The sequence below is a fragment of the Ischnura elegans genome, chromosome 1 (assembly GCF_921293095.1).
Source record: "Ischnura elegans chromosome 1, ioIscEleg1.1, whole genome shotgun sequence".
Lineage (NCBI taxonomy): Eukaryota > Metazoa > Arthropoda > Insecta > Odonata > Coenagrionidae > Ischnura > Ischnura elegans.
Window position 1 is genome coordinate 60,384,601 of NC_060246.1, and position 20,208 is coordinate 60,404,808.

A 20,208-nucleotide genomic window follows, 5' to 3' on the forward strand; every position below is an offset into this window, starting at 1 on the left:
AGACATCCTCCTTTATGTACATATATGTATTATAATTACATCTAGTGACGTGGAAAATATTTTCATTTCAGATGGCTGGCTTCAACTCAGTTCGAGCCGACGGACGCAAGGCGGGCATTCCCGTGCTTCGACGAGCCAGAGTTCAAATCGCGTTTCCTCATCAGCCTGGGCAGGGTGACCCAAGGAAATCAGACGTCCATCAGCAACATGCCTCTCCGTGTCTCCGAGCCAATGTGAGTAGTTGTCCTCATCGCATCCTTACCTATAGGAGGAAAATAATTTCTCCACAACTCCCATTGGTCGATCGTGCTAGCTCACGACCTCTTTCGGTAGCTCCCGAACGAGGGCCGACGTAAATCAAGAGAACAAGCCCGTCGCCTAAGTCACGCCTTTCGTGTGTCTAGATTCCTCAGGTATTAATGATAAGTGTGCCGAAAGGGAAAGTGCTGCGACAACTTTGGGACGACTTGAATCGAACTGGCGTAAATCGGTATGGAATCCAATTAATATGCACGGTCTATACCGTGAATGTTTAACCGGCAGTCACCCCTCGAGGAAGACACACACGCATTATTGAAAATGGCAATGATTACATCATTCGTTGAGACTTGAAATCAAACTCAAGTACCACATTTCCAATGGGAGCACAAGCTGTCAATAGTACCGTTGATGATCGATAGGACAAAAATATGTTTACACAGTTGCGGGTAATAGTATTTTTATTGAATAAAAATTACTTTTAAACACAGACTCTGTGATCTAAGAGACTCCAACACCAACTTTACTATGAAATTAACGGTGATCAATATTTATAGGAATTAAGCTATAGATAAAAGAATGATCTATAAACTTCGTAGTAACCTTGAAAAAAATATTTATTGAGTAGGCATGTTTTAAAATTCAATACTCAATAAAAAATAAATTTCAACAGTGAAATGGTGCAAAGTCTACTTTGTTTTACTCTATTTATAATTTAGCTCCGCGTTACCAAAATATGACGTTGCCTCGGGTAACCAATCTGTGAGCAATTTTTCCACTTGTAAAAAAAGTAAGGCCAATGAAAATAACCTTTCAGCACTCAACACTCAATATATATAATATATTGGGCTTAATATATTTAGCACATCATTATTCACTCCTCTACCACTGAAATATCATAACGAAAATGACATCAATTTAGAGGCACGTATAATCAGGGTTTCTCTAAAATACCCAAGATCAAAATGTGCCGATGGATGTGTTTGCTGAAAGACACTGCTATAATCAACAAGTATACATGACCGAAATGTCGTAATGGAAGCTAAAAACATAGGATTTATTGCATAATTGCAACACTTCAGGGCCTAGCGATGAAGAACACGCGCTTGTTTACCGTTGTAGAAGAGATGTAAGTCGAGACGGGCATAACATCGAACAACGGGAAAATGTTAATGCGATTTTCATCAATCTTACTAGTAGAAAAAAAGTTGATAAAAAAATCAGGAGCATATACACGCGGGTAGGGACAGGCTGTCTTCCCTAAAAGCAGAAAATATTTATTACCATAGTCTAAATTAGTTGAATGAATCATGATACTCATTCCTATATAATGCCGGCCGTAAAAATTTAAAATAACATGGGGTGAATATAATGGCGGGGACCGAGAGGGGTCGTCCCCCCACCCACGAAATGACGATCTATAGGTATGCACCACTGACTAAAATGTAGTTGTAAGAGGAATATTGGTGTGAATAAAAATTCATTCGGCAAAGAAACTTCTCGAGGCTTTCCGAAGAAAGAAGTCCACCCTGCTCTTCAGTGCTCTTCTTTATCGGGCTGAAAAACGGCACAGACGCCTGAGGAACAATACTTGGCCCAGATCACCGCGAGAGAGACTTTTGGCACTCCCCAAAGAGACCAATGCAAATTATTCCCACGCATGACAAGTGTTTTTCGACAACGGACCCGAGTGATTCATTGTTCTTCCTCGGCTCATTCCAGCCACCTTGACCCCGATTTAAAAATTTCGACCCTCACACATCCCAAAAGATACACATTGCCGGCTTATCAGAGGAGGAGGGACTTCAATAAACTACGCCCGTCGATGCGAAAAACTTTCCAATGTAGTGCGAATGCCACCATCGCATCGGCGGCGAGCACGTGGGCTTGACCAAGTGTGGATAGACATCACCAAAGAGGCGTGCCAAGTGCGCTGTCGTAACATTGACCTGGAGACACTTTCTCCAGGTACGCAGAGTTACGCTGCGGATTAATTGGGAGTGAGCAGATAGAATAACAAGGAAAAATAACGCCTACCGTTCTTCGGTACCTCATGCATACCAATGCGCAAAGATAAAGGTTAGATACCGGTTGCTTGGCTAGATCTTTGGCTTTCTATGTGAGCTAAATGGATGAGGAAGGATATTAGAATTTCCCAACGTAAAATAAGCTAGAAGTTATTAAATTAATGCTTAACGCAACGAATTCCCAACGCCGAGTACTATTAATGCAGGGTACCTTGTCGGCAAAGCCTGTACGGTGGCCCAAAAACGTTTTTGAAAGTTGATAATGCGGATTTATTCGCGTGTTGTTTCATCATTAAACCAACCAAAGAAAAGAATGACCGAATTACGCAATAATTGATCCTGTTGAATCGCGTTTTAGAATGCTTGCCACATATTCTAGAGGGTAGCCTACTTAACAGGAGAGTCTTTGAGAGAGAGAAATTGCCTTTTTTCCGGGTTGCTATAGCAGACATTGCGATACTCAGTAGCAAAAAAATAATGATGATAAACGTAACCCTTCCAACGGAGAATATTGATATTGAATAGGTTGAAAACTGCTTTTAATAAATCACCTCAACCACAATATTTCCATGGATAAGAAAAATTATCGTACGACTCAGTCAATTAGTACTGTCTCTAACGTTCATTATCAGTGTGTAATAATTCTGCCGTCGACGTCTAGAACTGGTAGACGACGAGTAGAATCAGTAATTATATCGTCAAATGCGTGTGTTCATTCAACCATGACGATGGCAGATAGCCTTCGAAACGTCGCGATGGTGCTCTACATCCATATAGCACCAGGTGGGAAACGCGAGAAATTATCCAGTAACTGGATGAGGTGGCGCTGATGACGGAGCGAGTCCGTCAACGAAACGTCGAATAAAACAAAAGGACACCCAATTCACTGCACGGGAGAAATTTAGTTGCCGTAGTCTTGTATGATGTTAGGCACGATGTGGTGGAAGTTCGTAATATTGTTGAAATGACACATTGCAATATTTCCACTTATAGATTTATTTTACACTATCGTCACCCAAACCCCATTCTCCATCCTACTCCCACCCTCCCCTCAAGCACCATGATATATAAGGAAAATCTTTAAGACTTTTTTCACACTTGAAAATGTCGCTGTAACGACGAAACGCGTAGTGTAAAATAAATCTATAAGTGGAAATATTGCAATGTGTCATTTCAACAATAGTTGCCGTAGATTTTCTTCGTCTAGATAATGTAGGGAAAGGGGCGTAGATAATGAAGGGAGAGCGCTCTCCAAGAATTTAAAGTATTAAAAGGTATAAAAAAATATATTCCTACGTTAAGGAGTGATCCCTACTTTATGAATAGTGGTCTGTGACTCAGGAATTTATACTCCAAAACAAATGCCCTCAAAATTAAGCATCAAAACGAAAATACCCCGGCTCAGTTTCAAAGCCCGATTAAAATCAAACTGAAAAAAAAAATGAGACCACGGTAGAAGAAATATGCACACACAGTTTGAATCACTAAAACTTTAACTACATTTTAGGAGAGTATTCATTAGGGATGGGAAATTTTATAAAATTATCTTTGACACAACTGACGCGATATATTAAAGGGCGAATGGCTGATACACGAACCCTTGAGATTTAAATATTTCCAATATTTTGGCATTAAAATTTCCTGATTTGCCGGCCAGCTGCCCTCAGCGGAGTGGCGCGTCGCTCAACGTAAAACCATTCAGATGCCGCATAGGCAAGTAGAGGCAAGCTTTTTTTCCCCATTTCGTTGTATATATTCTTCCAAAATGTTCTAAATAGGAACCTTCGAGGAGCACAAAACCGTATCGATGCATTTTACTAAAAATACCCAAACGCGGTTAAAATTATAAATAACCAAATATAGTTAAAAACAATATTTAAGCGGACAAAATTTAGCGAGATATAATGTAAAAAATGCAAAATTACCGTGTGAAAATTGATAAATGAATTCCATGAAATTAAAACTGTCATTTATCGAATTGAAATTCCTTAAAATTAACTATTTCTACACGTCGGGCGTTCTGCCATTAACATGTCCATGTTCGACGGTTTCCACCAGTGGCGCAGCGAGGGGGACTTTGGGGGATAGAGCTCAGAGAAATTTTTAAGTTTAATCCATTTTACTTAATTGGATTGATATTACTTATAGAATAGTGTAAGGATTAATCAAATATCCCTAAGAAAGCCGTAAAACTCACCATTTTGAACCATTTATCTTAATAAAGAGATTAATAAATTCCCCATTTATTAATCTCGCACCTACCGCTTATCCTGGTGGGTATTCCATACCCCCACACACCCCGGTATTATAGTTGCACCTAAACTCCCCTCTAGCCTTAATTCCTACCGGCGCCCCTGGTTTCCACAGGTCAACACAATAAACACACAGACCTATCAGTTACGAACTATTCCAGGCCATATCCTGTAGAATCCGAGTTCACCATTCAAAACATTGAAAAAATTACTTTTGGTCAGCTTTTTTCGATTTGGGACCGCGGTGCGGCATCACCTTTCCCCATTTTCCTTGTTCTGTCCTCTCCCTCCTGCAGAAGTGCAGGCGTTTTCGAGAAATAACACCGAGAGCTGAAATCACGATCCGCTTAACAATATTCTTAGATTTAACAGTCAGAAACTACGTTCTAAATTAGGGAAATGCGGAGAAAAGGGAAGAATTTGGGTGAAAGCCAAACTACACGTCAAAAATGTATACGTATGCATCAAGGGCGTACCCAGGATCAAAACTAGAGAGGGGCAATCCGTGGTCGTTCATGTAGTAACAAGATAAGGTTATAAGACCAAAATGTCAAGAAAATTATAGCAGCGCTTTATTGGTTTTTAATATATATTAAAAATTATTATTATTATATATTATAATTAATATTATTATATAACAGCACTTTATTAGTATACTATAATTTTCTTGACATTTTGGTCTTGTAACCTTTTCTTGTTACTACTTGAACGACCATGGATTGCCCCTTATAACAATATTAGCTCAGAAAATTTTTTTTATTTTAATTACATACTTCATATTTTATACTAATATCACTTTTCGTGGATGTAAAGAAAATTTGTTCAAAAATATCGTTTTAATCTAAATTTACTTTTACTTCTGGGGGGATAGCACCTGACCACTCCTGCCCTCCACTGGCTATGCCCATGAAGCATATTTGCATATGCACAAAGCTATTTAAATGAAATATCCATCACCTCCAAAATACACGTTAGTACTTCCAAAAACAGCAAAATCATACGCGCCAATCTCTTTCGGGTGTAGGATCTTCTTCTTTTACAAATATATATAACACATTCATCTTTGCTACAGGTGTAGATGGTATCGGTTGAGGGTGACAAGGTGATTTAACTGTGGAAAGTAGAAAATTGATTCCTTTGTTCATATTAATATTTTTAGAGAAAGGTCACCAATCGATGAACACTCCTGCCATTGAGGCTACTGAGGCTTGTTCCACCTTAAGGGATGGGCAGTATAGCGAATACTTGCATCAAGAGAGATTTGTAAAAAGCTGTATAAATTAACAGCAAATAATTTTCTTCACTACTTCAAGGGTAGACCAAAGTTGAGTAAAAGTAATTAAAGTAGAGTAAACCTGACTATACGCTCGTCTAAATTGATGCCATTTTCATTATGATGTTTCAGTAGTAGAGGAGTGAATAATGATGTGCTAGATATAATAAATTGAGATCATTGTATTGAGCTTATGCATATTTTATAAAAAATAGAAATGGAAAATGTGATTTTTGCTATTTATACGAAGAAAAGTATTCAATAAATCGTGTTCCCACCAGCGTATCTTCAACAAAGAATGAAAGAAACATTCTGATGGATTCTCGTTGACCCAGACAGCACTGCTTCTCTCCAATTAAAGTCTTACAACTGGTTTATACCTGAAAATGCAACTTTGGTAAATTATGATACATGTGAAGCACATATCTAAGAAAGCACAGTATTTTATCAGCTACCAAAGTGGTCAGAAAATGGAGTTATTTTCATTAGGAGCTCTTATTAATTTTCGCAGTCTAAATAATTATTTTTTAAATATCATATCATTCATCTGCCCGGCCCGACTTGATTTTATGATACAGATTCCGAAGTGTGCAATCATGATCTAAATTTTTCATCTTGTATTCCTGTACAAATACATCGAAATATGCAAATTGCTTCCCATTATTTATGTGATTTACATTCTACGAGTGAACTTGCATCCCAAGCAGAGAGAGAAGCGGCAGCTAATGGTAAGAATAATGCGGGTTGCAGGGAACAGGTGCAATGAGTACATACATTTTTCACATGAAAAAATATGTATTCACATACTGTGTGTCATTTTTATATATTTACGTAAAAATTAATGTAAAATTAATTTTAATTAAATCAATAATTTATGTCAATCTAACGATCAATTAAACATTTACCAATGGACAAAGACACCCCAAATCAATAATTTACACCATCAAATGCAACGTATGTATATGATTTCTTTCAAATTACAGTTACTAATAGAACATAATTTCTTACAGGGAAAACAAACCAGGCTGGATGTGGGACCACTACTATGAATCAGTTCCAATGTCCACGTACCTAGTGGCTTTCGTTGTCTCAGACTTTGAGTACTTTACTTCAAAACCTCTGCCACCACCTCACAATCAAGTTAACTTCCGCATTTGGGCTCGCAAAGATGCCATGGACCAAGTTTCCCTTGCAGCAGACGTTGGACCAAGAGTGCTTTCCTTCTTTGAAGGCTATTATGATGTGAAGTACCCTCTACCAAAGCAGGATATGATTGCCATCCCCGACTTTAACTCAGGGGCAATGGAAAATTGGGGCCTCATCACTTACAGGTATGAGCCGTCTTACTAGAAACATAAATATTCTTTTTTTAACATCGTATTTCATTATTAAATTCATTGTATTTTTAAGGGTGAATTTCCACAATTGTATTTCAACGCACATGATGTGCTCCATTTTCACAGAGAAACAACATTGCTGCACGACCCAAAGATATCAACAATCCAAAGCAAACAAAGGGTAATTTCTGTGGTTTCGCATGAGCTAGCCCATCAATGGTTTGGCAATCTAGTCACAATGAATTGGTGGACTGATCTCTGGCTGAATGAAGGTTTTGCCACATATGCTGCAAATGTTGCAAGTAATCATGTAAGTTTTGATAAATCTCAACAAAATATTTCATAACTTCCACAATATGAATGCAATTGAAACAAAACAACTTCTAGGGTCAAGATTAAGTATATCATTATGAGTGGAGCACAGGAAAACTTACTCCAATGTATAATAATGATATGAATAAAAATAACTTTCTGGCAAATGATTAAGAAAGTAGGAAAATTAGGACATAAAATTCCTTTTTTCTATTTTGAAAGAGATTCGATCTGAATCTACCATACTCTTAATAGTTGTATAAAATTTAAGTAAGCTACTTTTAAATGATAAAGACCCTCAAATCCAATTTCATAATCATAGCTATGAATCTAGAGTGACAAAGCTTCAAATTGAACTAAGGACTCACACGAGACTTGGATTACCAAATGCTGTTTTTAATATGTATTAACTCAGTAAAAAGTGAATATATATGCATTAGGACTACCTCTTACCCGTCACCTATTTCACCATTTTTTTCAGATAATGCCAGAGTGGGGATTAAAAGATGAAAATGCAGTAGAAGGTTACATGATTGTGACAGCTTTAGATTCCCTGAAATCTTCTCATCCAGTTTCAGTACCAATTGGGCATCCTTCTGAAATCTCACAAATATTTGATACCATTTCTTACAAAAAAGGTAAGTTGCAGGTGAAATTAAAAAAAATATTAACCCAAAACTAAAAAAATGGGAAATGGAATATCTCATACTGCAATGGCGCATGGATTCCAGGAAAATTCGCACTGAATCATTTTAACAATCAGGCCACACCAATATTGAAATTTTGGATTCCTAGGACTACTGCATATTGCAGAAAAATAATTTCCTTCAATTCTCTATATTATAAGGAAATAAAACTATGGTATCATAGACTTTTTTCTTGTAAGGTAATCCAAATTTCCTCGTGATTAAAAAGTTACTTGAAAGACATTTATTCTTGCTAAGGATGAAAATGAAAGCAATGATTATACATATATATTTAAATGGTGGAGAAGGGGAACTGAAATTCAACACCATTTTTAGCTCAGAATATTTCATTCTCAATATTGAAGAAAATTTCCAGGGGACTGGTCGATTTGATGACTATCATCAGAATTAGAGATAAGACAATTTCATATTGAATATTGATGTTGCCATACTATGTATTTGCATTTCTGTGAATAATCATTAGGGTGTAATTTTTAGTTAGAACTGGAAAAAATGAAAAATAATTAGATATGTATTAGCTTGCCGGTGTGCAAAAGAATTGGTGATAAAATTGGAGAGAAATACAGGCATTCTGCAGAAAAATGAATGATCTCCTAATTATTGCAATTTAAAAACAAATATTTAAAATAAAAGCAAACAACAATAAGAGTATCAGTAAAAATTGGTTGTGTAGTGTTGACCTTTTTATGAGTGATAAAGAAATTTTGTTCTAAAAATTCCATTTCCCACCCAAAAAAAACTTCACCTGCATTTAGTAGCTGCCTCCTGAATATGTTGCCCTTGGAGTACGTCTAAGTGGTCTCGATCTTCTACCAGTGCCAGAGCTCGTCTATTAATGTCCTACGTCACTTTCACTGTAAATGCTGTAATGTAAATTGTAAGTGGAAAAATAATGAAAAATCAAAACCAGGAGATAATTCTGCACTTTAAATGCCATTTTGAAGTAACCTAAAAGAATAAAAATCAAGCATTTTAGGGCCAAACATCATATAAAAGTCAAAGTGTTCAGCAGCTACCATGCATTCTGATCCAGCTTTGGATTCACTGTATTAACAATTATGTACCACACAATTCTTCGTGCCTACCTGTGGCCTTACTGATACCATTTAAAAGATAGTACATACATATTATACAAAAAATTGAAGCCAACAGTTTACCTAAACAGAAATTTTGAGCTTGAGCCGAAGCCAGGCTACCTGTCAGCTTCAAGACAAAGAATTGTTCCCTTGAACCCACCAAATCCTCTTCCAAAGTGGTTTACATACCTCACACAACAGTCATTTCTCCAAATAATATACCAGCCTTTTGTTAATGACTTGATTTTCAGGATCATTCATCTTAAGAATGATGAACTTATTCCTGGGAGAAGACACTTTCCGGAATGGTGTGAGCCGATACTTGAAATCCCACAAATACAAAAATGCTGAGCAAGATGACTTATGGAATGCCCTAACCACACAGGCTCATCTTGACAAGACTCTGCCAAGTCATTTGACAGTGAAGACTATCATGGACACCTGGACACGCCAAACTGGATTTCCACTAATAACTGTCAAGAGGAACTATGAAAATGGGAGTGCTGAAGTAACACAGGTAATAAAATGAGATTCTATAGCACAGGAGAACCTTGACTACATATCTATCATTTGACTACGGATCATTGGAATGTTTGCTAATCACTTCTCTAGCTGGTACCCCCTAAGAACAAGCAACACTCCCACAGGAAAGAAGTTTTAATGACTAAAAATATTCATCTCTCATCTGGAGACTATCCTTTAATAAACACCAATGAATTCCTGACTCTCACATTTGCACTAAGCTATTAGATAAAAAAATATGTATGCATTACCCTAAAATCATAAGAATATAGACATAGTATTCTCAAAAAGCTTTAGAAGATATATTAATCGCAGTGTCAATGAGACTGTTTTATTGTCATGAGGAAATATAATACCAAACTTAAATCACACGAAAGACTTGAAATAACTAGATTTTCTCTAATTTTTTTCAGGAAAAGTTCTTCGGAATCAAATACTTCCGAGATCCAGGTGTTCAATGGTGGGTTCCTCTGAGTTACACAACACAAGATGAGGCAGATTTTGAACAAACAGCACCAAAAATGTGGCTGCCAAAAGAATTCTCCACAGAGGTGACTGGCCTTCCAAATGCAAACAAATGGATCTTGTTTAACATGCAAGCGTCAGGCAAGTTTTACCATTTATATAATTCTTTCAAAACTGAAATTTTGACAAACCGCACATAAAAGATGAGCTAGGATATCCTAAATCATTTCTGCCACAATGCAAGCACTATACGACTTCACCTATGCCCAGCTAAGGTACTATAATTCCATTCACACACACGGATGTCAACATAAAAGTGTTTGTCACAATTGTCTTCCAAGTTTGTAGCCTGAAAACATTTTCATTGGTAGTTCAGTTAGAGGAGAAGTGCATTTCAGGAGCATTATAGGATTCATTCCAAGGATTTATTCATAAGGATTTAATTCGTCATACTAAAGCCATTTACTCCCAAAAATCTTGAATGAGTTTTAACCACTTGACACCCTTCTGCCAGTTAAGGCCTTGATGTCTTTCAGCCAAGTTATGACCACAAATGCCTGGAGTCATCCTTGAAACGAGTGTAATACCTTTTTCAAATGCTGCAGCAAGTGATTACATTGAAACTGTACATAAAAATGTCATTTGAAAGTGATGACATGATTTTGTTTTAAGAGGCGTGGGAACTGCCTAGTCTCCACGTAACTCACCTGGGAAAAAGTCTCACATTTGTAAATGAAAACGTCAAGTTAGTTACCACATAGAGGTGAGAAAATTAAGAAACAGACTTTAGATTCGTTTTAATTTTCAATACAACTGGAAGATACTTCATCAAGGGCATTCCAAGTTAGTTTGACAACAGTAGTATGGATAACGCTAGAGTGTTCTGAGAAAAATTAGAAAATACAAAATCTAAAGAAATGATTGCCTCTTAAAAATGTTCAAAATTTATAGCTGGTTTGAGTTTTGCAAAGCAAGCTAAGAAAAGCCTAGAAAAAATTTACATTGACAAGAGATGAAAAAATAGTAGTGGAAATGTCAATATTAACAAAATATTTTTGCCACAGGCCTGTATCGAGTCAATTACGATGAAGAAAACTGGAAGATGATCATAGATGCCTTCAATAGCCCAGAGTATGAAAAAATTCATGTCGTGAACAGAGCACAGGTGATAGATGATGCCATGAATTTGGCAAGAGTTGGTAAGCTGAGATACTCCATGGTATTTGATCTGCTTAATTACCTGCAGCAAGAAAAACACTACCTTCCCTGGAGAGCTGCCTTACATAACATAGCCTACATTGACAGGATGTTGAGACGAACAGGAAACTATGGAGTATTAAAGGTAAGCAATGAACTGGCTAGGGAGCCATGAAATATTTTAATTCCAAACATTACCTTCCCTTACAAAATAAATACTGAATATCACAAAAACCATTCTATTATTAAATGAATACTAGCCCTTGAATCTGACAGAAATGATACTGAAGTCTTCACTTTTCAGAAATTTATGAAGAAACTCTTGACACCCATTTATGAAGAGGTATCAACTGTAGATCCAGATGATAATCTTTTATTTGATGTGAAGCAGCGTCAGCAAATCATAGGCTGGTCTTGTACTTATGAAGTTGGAGACTGTGTGGAACAAGCTATCACTGCTTATAAGAAATGGCAAAATGAAACGGACCCTGACTCTCACAACCCGTAAGTTATTTTCCATTCTGATTAATACTGCATCCACTGACACAAGAAAATATATGCCAGATGCATAAAGAGGGAATGCAAAAAAGTAAGAGCATAAGGATTTGAAAAATTATCTTTTAGCGTTAAACTGCAGAATAAAAACTAGCCTTGTAACCACTATCATTATTTATCAATGAGATACACAAAAATTCCCCGAATTTTTGCGGACTGTTACATAAATTTTTCAGTTCCCTGACCTCAAGATGTGGACGAACCCTACTTTGCAGATTTATTCACTGCTCCTTCCACATACTGAGGTCCCATCACATCCTTGTACCCCTTTTTCAATTTAATCATTAACTTTTATCTTTTAATTACACTAATATAATATCAATCCCATTAATTATAATTTACAGGATAGCAAGGAATCTCCGCTCAGTAACCTACTGCACTGCACTCAAATATGGTGATGAAGATGAATGGGATTTTGCTTGGGAGAGATATAAGAAATCAAACGTTGGATCTGAAAAAAGTGTACTCCTACACTCCTTGGGTTGTTCACAAGAAGAATGGTTATTACGAAGGTGAGGTTTATGCATCAATGCAAAAGTGCATGAGAGAATGATCAAATTTTATACCTAAATTCACCAGTTACCTCCATAAATAATAACCACCTAGATAAATATTTCAATAATAAGGTAACTCCTGGCAAAATTCTCTCTGAAAATCCATGGATATTCTAGGATAAGAAAAAATGTTACTTTCCCACTGCCACTAAGTGGTAAATGATGTGCAATTGCAATATATATTTTAAGGGTGAAATTAGTAGAAAACCTAACTATCTACTTTAAGAACATTGCATCTGTGCAAAGTTTTATCATACACATCAAAGAAAAATATTATCTCCATCAAAGAAAAAGAACTACGTACCCCTTTTTTTAAAGTAAAATCACACCTAGTCCGTATAATAATGGATAAGGTAAGACACCTCTGAATACCAAAGTTTGTTTGTATTTTATCTCCAGATGATCAGCTTCCAGTCCAGAGTATTGTAATACAATTTCCTCTTGAGTTTAGCAAGCAATTATTTATTTTTTCTGAGTCTTATCAGAATTTTTCCCCTACAACATTTAATTGAAATTTCTACCAAATCCACATTCTATATATCAGTCCTGGTAACCTTGATTTTGGCTGGATGAAAGTGCACATGAATAAAAGGGTATAAAACATAGAGGACAGATATTTGCTCTAAGCCAAGCATAAGAATGAAAAGAGTTTCCCTGCCCTAGAATAAATTGGCCCCCAGGTAATTTCACAGTTTTCCATAGAAATACAAAAATTGCTAGAGCTTTCCTAGACTAAAATTTCCTAGAGTATTATGGGTTTTGGACATTGCTGGACACCAACTGAGGTAACATAAATTCATATGTAATTTCACACAGCTGTTTACATGGGGTTATTTGAGCACTTTAATAAAGAAAAGTGATGTAACAAACAACCCCTAACTAAAATAATTAACTCTTAAACATGACTACAGACGGATATTCGGTAATACATACATAAAGTGATAAACCATTCACTCAGTTTAAAATGCAGATAATAGTGATTGTTAACTTTGTGTGACCATATGAATGAAACCAATGGTTACACTAAGCTTTCGCATGAAGAAATGAATATGAAAAACCAAATTTACAGAATACCTACCTAAAAACATTAAAATACTCTTCTTTTTAACAACTTCAGGTATCTTGAATGGGGTAAAGATCCTAACTCTGGCATCAGGCGACAAGACAGTTACTCCGCATTTGTCAGTGTAGCTGGAGGAAATACTGGCCATTATGTGGCTTTTAGCTTTTTGAAGAACCATCATGAAGAGTTGTACAAATAGTAAGTACTCCTAGCTTTAACCTCATACCTCACACTTTTAGGAAATTGGCTCAAATGCTGGCGATAACTTCATGGATATTTAGAGTCAAGAGATATGAAAATAAATCATTTTCGGCAGACGTTGTATTTCTCGAAGCTTGAAGATGAACTTAAAGCTTTACAGTATTGTTAAAACCAATAATTACGATTAATCTAAGTTTGATAGGCATTGTTTATGTTAATCTTTATTCTTAATCAATAAAAAACTGATCAACAATCCTTGCTCTCAACAGCAAATCAAATACCCCCTTGGAATACATAGATGAAAATGGCACAAAGCAGTTATAAATGTTTTTGACTGTGTTCCACCAATTGAAAAAATAAAAAAAAATTGATGTAGGGGTAGCAACATATATTTTTTTTGGCGAGTCCATTGTTTCCTAAAAATTTTAATTTAATTTAAAAAATTTCAAACTTATCAAAAGTTTAGTTTTCGGCCAAAAAAAAAAATCGTGATGGTATGATGTACTATTATATACATTTTGAAATCAAAAACACAATTTTGCAAAATTATAATCTGGAGATATGGTTAAAAAACTAAAAATCGTGTTTCAATTTTTTTTGGGGTTAATTTCCATTGTTAAGGCCTGAAGCTTTGGGGAAACGCATAATTTTGGATGCACTTTAAGTGTATATTTTTCATTTTCAAAAGCTTAGGCACTTATCACCATGTTAACCTGCTAGACCCTTTTAGTTGTACGTGTGTAAGCTTAATTTATCAAATATAAAAGATGAAAATCTATTTTTATTTATCACACAGCTATGGCCCAAAAGCTATTCGCTTAGGAAGATATTACTATGCTGTTGGCAGTGAGGTGAACACACTGGCTGAGTATAATGAGGTAAGTGAATCTTTAATTGCATTCTCATATCATTTTTTCTGTGGTTTTCACTGGAAACGATTACAAATAAAACTGAAACATACATGCACATCATGAGATTGTTATGACTTATAAAACTTTCATTTTACTAGTTGAAGTCCATGGGATCGGAATCATCATTTGCTCCATCAAAGCTGATGGTAGAGCAAACAGGTGAAAAAGCTTTAAATAATGTCGACTGGAAGACTAATTACTTGGCAGAAATAGCAGAACTACTGCAAGAGAAAATTAATGGACACTGAATGATTACAAAAAAACCAGGCTGCAGAAACTTTTGTAAATGTATTTGTAAATCCTATTGTTTTTTTAAATAAACTATTATTTATAATATGACTCTGCTCTTCCTTGTGATGAAATTCTTCACTTTATACGAATAGTGATTGATATCCTCTTAACTCTTTAGTGCCGAACGTCAGGTGGGGCCGACTAGTATTTTCATACGAAGAATACCTAACTTTGGGCATAGCCGTAGTGGATTTTTCAACGCAAACAACTGGATGTCGGCTATAGCCGACAAGGGGGAAGGAAAGTGACCATTCAGGTAGCCATTGTCAGATGCATTCAGGCCCGGCCTGAGACCCAGCTCAGCAAGACCTTAGGGCCACTCCTCAGCAATTAAGCCTGACCCTCCCACTCATTCTTGATCATCCTCGCTGCAGAAATCTGTTGTGAAGTGGGTATACCGTCAATGGTTTTTGCAATGATATATTTTGTTGCAGACTACAATTTTTTATACTTTGAAATGAATTCTTCATTTTTTTCTCCACGTAAGATATTTTTAAATGAAATGTTAGCATTGTGTATGACCGACTTCTGGACTTAGTACCTAGAGTTCACTAACTTTGATGCTGGAAATCCATTAAAATTACACAATGCTTTAAAAATTTGTTGAAAATCAAATGCAATATCTATTTGGTTTAAAAAACACTGGTAACACAATAAGTTGACCGCGGAGTCATGCTAAGATAGGATAAGAGGGTTAGTCCAGTGGCCAGGATAAGCACCGGGCCGGGTTAAGTTTGGTCCCAAATCGGAGGGATGAGAATACTCGGGTAACTCCACCCAAAAAAAAAGTTCTCTTCAGAGCAGTTTAAAATATTATTATGCTACTTGTAGCCCGGAAAACGTTTTACTCTCGTAGCCGCCGGCAGGAATGGGTTCATCACTTAGCATACAAAATAAGAGTATCGTATTTCAAATCATTAAAGGTATTACACTAATTAAGGTAGGTTTAATTGGAGCATTATGCGAATCATCCTGCCTCCCCCTTCCGAATTTCAACCACCCAAACGCAAATTTTCAAATAAGTCCTGCTCTCTTTCAAATTTCTATGCATCTATATTGTCTTCCTTCCCTCCCTTGCTTACCCTGCATTCCTCCGTCTAACATGGATTTTAATTTCCCCTCTCAGCTCAGTACTCCCTCCATTCAAACCCTCTGACCTAACTGCATCTCATCTTGTTTCCTTTCCTCACCCACCATGTCCAGCACTTTGCTGTACCTTTTCCACTTGCTGTACCTTTTCCACCCTGTGCACTTCACCTTTTTCATTCTCCAACACATCCATACCTCAAAAGTTTTCAGTCTTTTCTTGCCCTCTATCCTAACTATCAGTTTCCAAACCATATAATGAAACACTCCATGATAATGTATTTCAAGTGCACACAGTTTATTTTGGGAAAGTAGATTTCACAAGAACGTCATGATAAATGTGATAAAAAGTAATATCACATACATATTAAGTTCTGTAACTACCATTTAAAACTATCTGCAATGAAATAAAAAAAAGGTTTAAAAGCTATTTGAGAGCTCTTTTAACAGTTTATCCATTGCAAAGGGCCAAAATTTCTTCCCAATATCTTTCAAAACATCACAATGATTTAAAATACGTATATGCTCATGATCCCATTTTGAGCAAGGCCCCTCAACCCCTCATTGGCCTAACCCATATAAACCAACAATTGCTACTTCAAAAAGACATCGATTTGCCTGAGAAAAGCACGAGAATCATCATTTCAAAGTAAATATATATGTACCCTTTTTTGGTCAGTTTTATTGGAGAACACTAAGAAGCACGATACATCAGCCAGGTCACATGACATGTTGGCCATGGCCATTTTTAGTCAGCCCATGATTGATCTTTGAAGTAGAATTTATGTAAAGCAAAAACCTAGAAACTCAAAGATAAAAAATTTTGTCCTTATATTTAAAGGATGAAAGAGATATCCTAATATAGTGCAAATAATTATGAATGGTCAGTGTTAGCTATTTTTCTAACTAATAGAAAAGGACTAAAAAATCTCACGCCATTTCGAAAAAAAGATTATAATTTCTTGATTCTTATGTCCTATTTCCATCTAAGTTTAAGTACCCCCATAAAATGTCCCTCCTCTAACAAAGAGCCAATGAATTCCTGGCCTAAGAATTGCTATCCACAGGGAAATATGGAATAAATGATAATAAAACGTCGCAATTCATAGGAACCATTTTCGTTTCTACTGGTAAAAAGTGGTACTATTCCTAATTATTATTACTCCAGTTTAGTTCAATGGGCTCTATTATTGGATTTTAAATACATACATAAGTTTGTGCAGACACAGTAGTTTCAGTAATAAAAACAAGCCAGGTTCCTGAGCATATTTAAGAATATGTACCTCAGTCCACAAACAAAATAGATTTTCAAAATTCATCACCAATCATTCATGATCCTTGCTGAAAAATGACACAAGCCTAGCCCTAAACAAATGGAGAACACTATTGCTAAGGGCGCTGTGGAATTGTGGAACTGTTATAAGAGTTTGCAAACATCAAACCTGCCGAGAAAGAATTTTGATGCCTACGACTGTTGCATCCAAATCTTCAAATTTAGAGTTTGATGGCCATTTTAAATAGATATAATATCCTACAAAATAACAACTATCAATTTTTTATGCACACCTATGTCCAAAGAACAGCCTGCTAAGTTAAATATCTTTCAGCAGTGAGCCAGTCCTAGCCTCAGAGCATACATGCAAGTTAATTAAAGAGTGGATGTTTTCAACTTAGTTTTCTTTGAATGCTGAGATTGATGTTAATGAGGAACTTGCATGGGTCGTAGATTGCTCTAAAAACTATTTTGAATAAGTCAAATGGATACATTAGCTCGCAAAAATACCTTTAGTTTCTCCATTCAACATCAAAAGAAATAAAAAAATTGCATTTAAAATCGAGAAAAATTTCTCTGATCCGACCACTGCGCGAAGACACCCGAGCGTTGCCGAGGCCAGGCGTGACGTCATAGGTGCCTAAACAACCGCAGGGAGTTGGGAAATACGCTGAGCGCATGGTGTAAAATTTGTTTTGAGGGAGTATTTAGCCGCTCATCGTCACTGTATTTTGTTCTGTTATTCTTGGGAAAGTTTTCCTATTGCTATTGTGCCTAGATTATTACTTGGGATATTAATAATGCGGCATCGGGATGATGAAGTACAAGCGTTTCACTTCGTATGTTTTAGTTATCAGAAAAATGGATGATAACGTTGCCACTCGTTCGAATAGTACACCTGAAATCCATCTACATCTACATAATACCCCGCAAGCCGCCTAAGGCGTGTGGCATGGGTTGTTAGGACACCAGCCTTTTTTTAGGACACCAAAAATTGATGCCACGACCCTCATGGAATTTGTTAAGACAAATTATTGCTATACGTCGGCGGCAAATCGAGATGTAAAAGAAACTTGTAATACTGGAGGATAACGATCGTAAGCTGTGCTGTTGAATTTGGCAACGCCGAATTAGCGGAGAAGGTAGTCCTATCCGTCCTACGGTACGGATTCACAGCAAAACAGTCTGCACAAAATCCACATGTGAGATCGCGAATCGGTTCCGCTGCCAACACACACACAAGCCATAACCTATTTCAATAATATAAGTAAATCCATAAACAATATACTAGCATATACCATAAAAATATAGTGGAAAATAGGCAAATACTCTGATCAAAAACTGGAAGTCACTATCACATTATTATATTCATCACGTACAACTTACAATAACAGAAATCATTATGATGAAAACAACTATTTATTCACTGATTTCAACCCTTAAATTAGCCCACACAAGTGACACAGGTGACTTTTCTCACTACTATTCGTTGAAATAATGGAATAACAAACTTCACACACAGTTTTTATTTCAATAGCGCGATCGTGAAATGTCATATCTACAGTGAACAACGGAGATTAGCACGCCACTGACAATTTTTACACCACTGTTAGACATTTATCGATAGCGTAATAGCACTTTTTACAATTCAATCACGATGGAACACTGATAACTCTTGGCCGATATTTTTCAACCTTGTCAAACTTTGTGCATTACAACCACTGGCACTGTGATTATTATCAGTAGCTTAACGGGAGGTGTCACGTTGAAAATAACACTATTTTGGCACAAAAATGTTCCTAGATGTCTCCAATCAGCGAGCGAAGGTTGCATTGACTGGAATTCACCCCATAATAAAAGCACAGACAGTCCTAAACGACGAATTCTCCGGTACCTACGAATAAACGGATGAAGTTATTGTGTACATAAAAGCTAAGCGGACATTAGTAAACATCAAATTTGTTCTAATTACATATTTAAATGAATGATATGCCGTCGGTAACATTAACTTACAATTAACGTATCCCCCTTCCAATGGCCGTGGCTCAGACTCCTACCACGATGTTATTTAGGTATTATAAAATTTTTGGTTTAATTGCTCCAGTTTTATATTTTATGCCGTTACTCAGATATTAATATTATAAATAATGCAAAATATGAGGGCTTCCAAGCCTCTATCGTCGGATATTTATCTTTAAATAGAAAATAATCAACACGTCTAACAAACGAAGCTCTCACAACGGCAGGCAACTATTACAAACAATCACAACAATAGCTTCGCGTGATGTTTAGGCACCTTTGACGTCATCGAGGCTTCGTCGGCAGTGGCTTGGGGGGTGAGGGAGTTTTTCCCGCGCTTTAAAATTCGTTATATTTATCATTAAATATCTCGCGAAGGAAAACTCAGATATACATGCGGTTTTCTTTGTTGTACTCAGAAAATAATTTTCTGTTCGCCTGTGAAATAAAAAAAATTCATGCAAGTTCCCCATTATGAATACAGTGGAACCTTCATTATCCATCATCAGATTAATTATTCATGAGATAATTCACCCATCAATTTCCTAGCCAGTACCCAAAAATCCAATGCACTCCTTAACTCTCCTTCTCCAACCCTGCTGACCTCACAAGAAGTATTTCTTTAAACAAGGTGTTCAGCCAATCAAAGCAAAAAATTCATGCATGATTTGCGGTTTTCAAGGGAAATTTTACAAAATTCCAGGTTAATCTTATGTGGTTACTGCGATAGATAAGAAATTTGAAACAGCCAAAATTACTTCAATACTTTTAAATACATACCTAATATTATATTTATATTTTTACAAGGACAAGGAATGGGTTATATAAC

At 36.3% G+C, this 20,208-nt stretch overlaps 1 protein-coding gene across 1 annotated transcript in view; it reads left to right on the top strand.

Annotated features, from left to right (window-relative positions):
- The window catches only part of LOC124161504 (aminopeptidase N-like), a 39,773-nt gene extending 24,727 nt beyond the window's left edge, over nucleotides 1-15,046 (top strand). The window contains exons 4-15 of the mRNA XM_046537845.1: nucleotides 72-233; nucleotides 6,821-7,141; nucleotides 7,274-7,457; nucleotides 7,941-8,097; nucleotides 9,494-9,759; nucleotides 10,178-10,370; nucleotides 11,294-11,571; nucleotides 11,731-11,930; nucleotides 12,326-12,493; nucleotides 13,653-13,796; nucleotides 14,596-14,677; nucleotides 14,809-15,046. Coding sequence (XP_046393801.1) covers nucleotides 72-233; nucleotides 6,821-7,141; nucleotides 7,274-7,457; nucleotides 7,941-8,097; nucleotides 9,494-9,759; nucleotides 10,178-10,370; nucleotides 11,294-11,571; nucleotides 11,731-11,930; nucleotides 12,326-12,493; nucleotides 13,653-13,796; nucleotides 14,596-14,677; nucleotides 14,809-14,958 — 2,305 coding nt within the window. The 3' untranslated portion in view covers nucleotides 14,959-15,046. The remainder of the gene's footprint in view (nucleotides 1-71; nucleotides 234-6,820; nucleotides 7,142-7,273; nucleotides 7,458-7,940; nucleotides 8,098-9,493; nucleotides 9,760-10,177; nucleotides 10,371-11,293; nucleotides 11,572-11,730; nucleotides 11,931-12,325; nucleotides 12,494-13,652; nucleotides 13,797-14,595; nucleotides 14,678-14,808) is intronic.
- The last annotated feature ends 5,162 nt before the right edge of the window (nucleotides 15,047-20,208 follow it).